This window comes from Oryzias melastigma, linkage group LG12 (genome assembly GCF_002922805.2).
Source record: "Oryzias melastigma strain HK-1 linkage group LG12, ASM292280v2, whole genome shotgun sequence".
NCBI classification, from domain to species: Eukaryota; Metazoa; Chordata; class Actinopteri; order Beloniformes; family Adrianichthyidae; genus Oryzias; species Oryzias melastigma.
This window is the reverse complement of record NC_050523.1, coordinates 21,751,154-21,755,724: the sequence shown is the minus strand read 5'-3', so window position 1 is coordinate 21,755,724 and position 4,571 is coordinate 21,751,154. Positions and strand designations below refer to the sequence as shown.

Sequence of the window (4,571 nt, the reverse complement as noted above, 5' to 3'; positions counted from 1 at the left end):
GTGGGAACATTTCACCTAAAAGTCTAACCGTTCTTCTATTTACCAATATACACAAGTCCATGAACAAAAATAACTGGGGTGTGTTGATCCTCTCCAGCCGGATGCCTGCAGAACCAACTTCGACGCTGTGTCCATGATCAGAGGAGAGCTCTTCTTCTTCAAGTCTCAGTACGTTTGGCGTATCCGTCATGGACACTTACAAGGGGGCTATCCAGCCTTGTCTTCACGACACTGGAAAGGTATTCCTGACTACATCGATGCAGCATACGAGGACAAGTCGGGCAACATCTGGTTCCTGCAAGGTATAAAATAAACTCGTTTCTCTGCTTGTGTTTTTGCTGAAATGTTCTGTAAAGAGTCAGTGGTCAGCCTTACAGCTTTGTCCACAATTTTGTATTAGCTGTAACAATTTGACAAAACCAGTTAAGCATATTTTATAAATGAGATAGAAATGGAAGTGTGTTTTCCAGGGTATGCTGCTTAAGAAATAGTAATAAGTGTTCCCTTGGTCATGGTGTAACTTTCATTGTATGCTTTTTTTTTTAACTTTGTTTTGGGTTGTTTTTATTTGTTTTTACAGCACACTCTGTTATCCGTCCTGACTGGATGGATTGTAGACCTTTGTCAATCAACCTCCTCCATGCCGTGTCACCAGCACAGATTGTGTTCAGTTTGCCAGATAAACCTTTGATCGCAAGCAGATTTTTGTTTTCTTTCTATATTACTATGCCATTTTTTATTACAAAGCTTTGAACTTTGTGAGTTTAAGAAAAATAGAAAAGAGTTAAAATGTTAATGTCTAAGAAAGTGTGTTAAGTGTGTACTGACAGGTTTTACTACTTTGTGGATTTCATCTATCACAGGTTATGTTTAGAATTTAAGTCCCCATGATAAACAAGGGACCACTGTACTAAAAGATGGTCGTTGATGGCAATAGTGAGTCCATTCTATCAAACTTAAGTCTATAAACAAGTGCAAAAACAGTTATTCTCCACTTACATTCTGTATAGAGTTATTAACTTTGTATGAATTCATTATGACCATCTCTACATTGACTATCTCTATTTCTCAGATACTAAGAGAAAAAGGATTGTCTGTACTATTGTACTATTGGTGTGGATGGAACTCAGAAAAAAAGAGTTTGATTTTCTTGTTTGAGTTGTGTTTGGTTATATAGTCACATGTTTAATAGTCATGTCAACTGCAGCCCTGAGGAGAGTGGGTGGAGGTGGTAAGGATCTCCATTGACCTGTTGGTTACATAGACACATAATAGACTGGACGGATGATCTCTCATGCCAACCACTGTATTCTGTATGGTGAAAATGAAACTTTGTGTGCAAAGTGTTCTTTGACAGAGTTCATTCCACCCAACAAAACAAAGGTTGTGTCTGTATTAACTCTAGTCAGCAGAGGTGTGGGCTCAATTACTGTTGTTGAAATGACTTGAAAAGACTTGAAACCTTGAATGATAGGGCTTGGACTCAACTTGGGACTTGCTGGTCTTGACTTGTGACGACTTGGAACTTGCTGGTCTTGACTTGTGACTTGACATAGAGCTTGCTGGTCTTGACTTGTGACTCGACATAGAGCTAGCTGGTCTTGACACTCGACTTGAGACTTGCTGGTCTTGACTTGTGACTCCACTTGAGACTTGCTATTCTTGACTAGTGACTAAACCTGGAACTTGCTGGTCTTGACTTGTGACTCGACATAGAGCTTGCTGGTCTTGACACTCGACTTGAGACTTGCTGGTCTTGACTTGTGACTCCACTTGAGACTTGCTGTTCTTGACTAGTGACTTAACCTGGAACTTGCTGTTCTTGACTAGTGACTAAACCTGGAACTTGCTGGTCTTAAATTGTGACTCGACTTGAGACTTGCTTGTCTTGACTTGTGACTCGACATAGAGCTTGCTGGTCTTGACTTGTCACTCGACTTGAGACTTGCTGGTCTTGACTTGTGACTCCACTTGAGACTTGCTGTTCTTGACTAGTGACCAAACCTGGAACTTGCTGGTCTTGACTTGTGACTAGACTTGGGACTTGCTGGTCTTGACTTGACCATGACCATGATGTGTGGCTCATTGAATTTACAATTCTTGTTTGGTGAGCAGGAGATCTGGTGTATTTTAAAAGTTGCACCTTAAATTTAGGCCAAGGGTCTACAGATCCACATGTGACTCTTTTATCCCCATATGTTCAAAACTAACAATTTGAATAAATAATAAGTTTGTATTTCTGGCTAATTTTTACATTTAATTTATTTTTTTATGTTTAGATTTTAAATGTGTCAGATAAATGAGCATGTTCTTGTCTTTTGTTGGACAACAGTCTAGATGTTGTTCATAGACAACGTTTTTAAAGTATAAAATGGCTTTTTATGTGTGTATTGATGTTCTTTTTATTGGATTCTACACCAATAATGTCATGTCTTGTAGAATCATTAATAAAAGGAGGAAAATGATAAATTTGCACCAAAGTCGGATTCATAGAAAATGCCATATTTGAGAGTACTTGTACACAGGGTGTATTTTATTTTTGAAAGAAACTTGTATGAACTTTTGTCAAAAGTTAAAAAAAATTAAAATTGTTCTAAATGGAAAAATATAGCTGTCATAATTCAATTATTGCAAACATTTAATAGCTACATTTGATAAATTAATGGCTTAAAAACATAAAGAGGATTTTGAGCTTTGTGGGTCTCACTGGATTTTAGTCAGTAGTAAGCTGGCCCAAATGACCTTTTTGATCCTTAAAAGTCACAGACCCCTGATTTGGGCTCTTTGTGTTTGTAAATGTCAGCAGTAATATTGTATCTGGCTTGAAACTGTGCATGAAAGAAGCTAAGATCTCCTGGAAGAAAGAACCCTCAGGCTTGATAACTGTTATCACTGGGATAAGCGAGGTCTCTACGGCTCAGCAGTTCATGGAATTTTTCTGTACACTTTGTACGTTCTTTCCATTGGGTTGAACTGAATGCTAACCAGCTTGGTGCTTGAACTAAAAGCAAATTGATTTGCACATAGATGATCATTTTCCAAACGGATCTACGTGATTTTCTATGTTTAAAAAGTGCATTTTGATCATTTTAGTGAATACAATCCACATGTAATCAGATTTGTTCTTGTTTCTGTTACAGGTGACAGCTACTGGGTGTTTGACGCTGAGAGGAAGATAACTGGACCCGACTCGGTGCAGCGGCTGGGTCTTCCTGTGACAGACATCCACGCGGCTTTGAAGTGGAAGGAGGATCACGTGGAGAAAGTTTACTTCTTTAAGTCTTCCTTTTATTGGAAGTTCAATGTCCAAGAAAACAGAGTTGAGGACGCCCGTCCTCGCAGCATGCACGAGTGGCTGGGACTGCCCAGCCACATTGATGGAGCCTTTTTGGATCAAAACGGTGAGGAAATGGATCCCTTCTGACATCATTACTGTCAATAAATTCATTTTGTGTTTTGTCGTCCTCTAACAGGCTTCGCTAATTTCCTGAGTGGACGGCACTACTGGAAAGTTGACCCCGTGGCGCTGAAGGTGCTGGAAGGTTACCCCCGCCTAATCGGCATGGACTTCTTTCACTGCTCTGCTGCTCTGTATAAATGATTTCATGCTGAGCACTTTATTAATCAGACAGTATAGCACCATGAAAACCTCTCAGGCTGTTTTGAGAATAATGTATTTTTTATTTACATGCATCAGATAGACATTGGCAGACTCTTCTTAGTCATTACCTGCTGCTCTAAATGTTGTTTTTTAATGTATACCGGTATATACATTTTATGTTGTATTCATTTTATTGTAATTCACTGTCGGCACTCACCCCATTAGGCCAAAGCGTAAATCTTTTTACCATTATATTAATATGGAACCAGCTAAAATGGTTGGTGATAGGGAATTTACATAAACTTATATTAAAACATGGTGGGATAGTGGTTAGCGCTGTTGTATGTTCTCCCAGTGAATGTGTGGGTTTTCTCCAGGAACTCCAGTTTCTTCCCATAGTTCAAAAAATGTCCTAACTGGTGACTCTAACTTGCTCCTAGGGTTGAACATGTGTGAGTGTGTGACCCTGCAACAGATTGGAAAATAGTTCAGGGTCTATCTTTTCCCAAGACTAGCTGGTTGGCTCCAGCAATCCTACGACCCCCAAAAAAGGAGTTCAGCAGGTTTGAAAAATGGATGGATGGATGAACTACAACTGTGTACCTATGAAGGCTACTCTAAGGGAAAAAAAGCTCTGGAGGAATGTTTGTAGGAACTGATATATAGCATTGCCTGCAAAAATGCAAGTGTGATTGCTGTAAGCTGGGGAAGCTGGGGAAGATGAGAGAGTTAATAGCTGAAAATGCTGAAACTGATAGACAAAAATGCTGAAGCTGATAGCTGAAATGCTGAAGCTGATAGCTTGACAAAATATTAGCTAAATGCTAAAAATAGCCAAATTGGAAAAATGCTTAAGTTTGCCAAACAGCTAGCATAATGCTAAAACTTTAGCTAAACTCCAAATTTGCCCAAAGAACTCAAAAAAAGTCAAATTTTGACAAAACAGCTAGCTTAATAATAAAATATTAGC

The 4,571-nt window shown here is 38.9% G+C and overlaps 1 protein-coding gene across 1 annotated transcript in view; it reads left to right on the top strand.

Moving 5' to 3' along the window:
- LOC112136191 (stromelysin-3) overlaps window positions 1-4,571 on the top strand; it is a 28,957-nt gene extending 24,386 nt beyond the window's left edge. Inside the window, exons 6-8 of the mRNA XM_024257811.2 lie at window positions 98-302; window positions 3,141-3,401; window positions 3,474-4,571. Coding sequence (XP_024113579.2) covers window positions 98-302; window positions 3,141-3,401; window positions 3,474-3,601 — 594 coding nt within the window. The 3' untranslated portion in view covers window positions 3,602-4,571. The remainder of the gene's footprint in view (window positions 1-97; window positions 303-3,140; window positions 3,402-3,473) is intronic.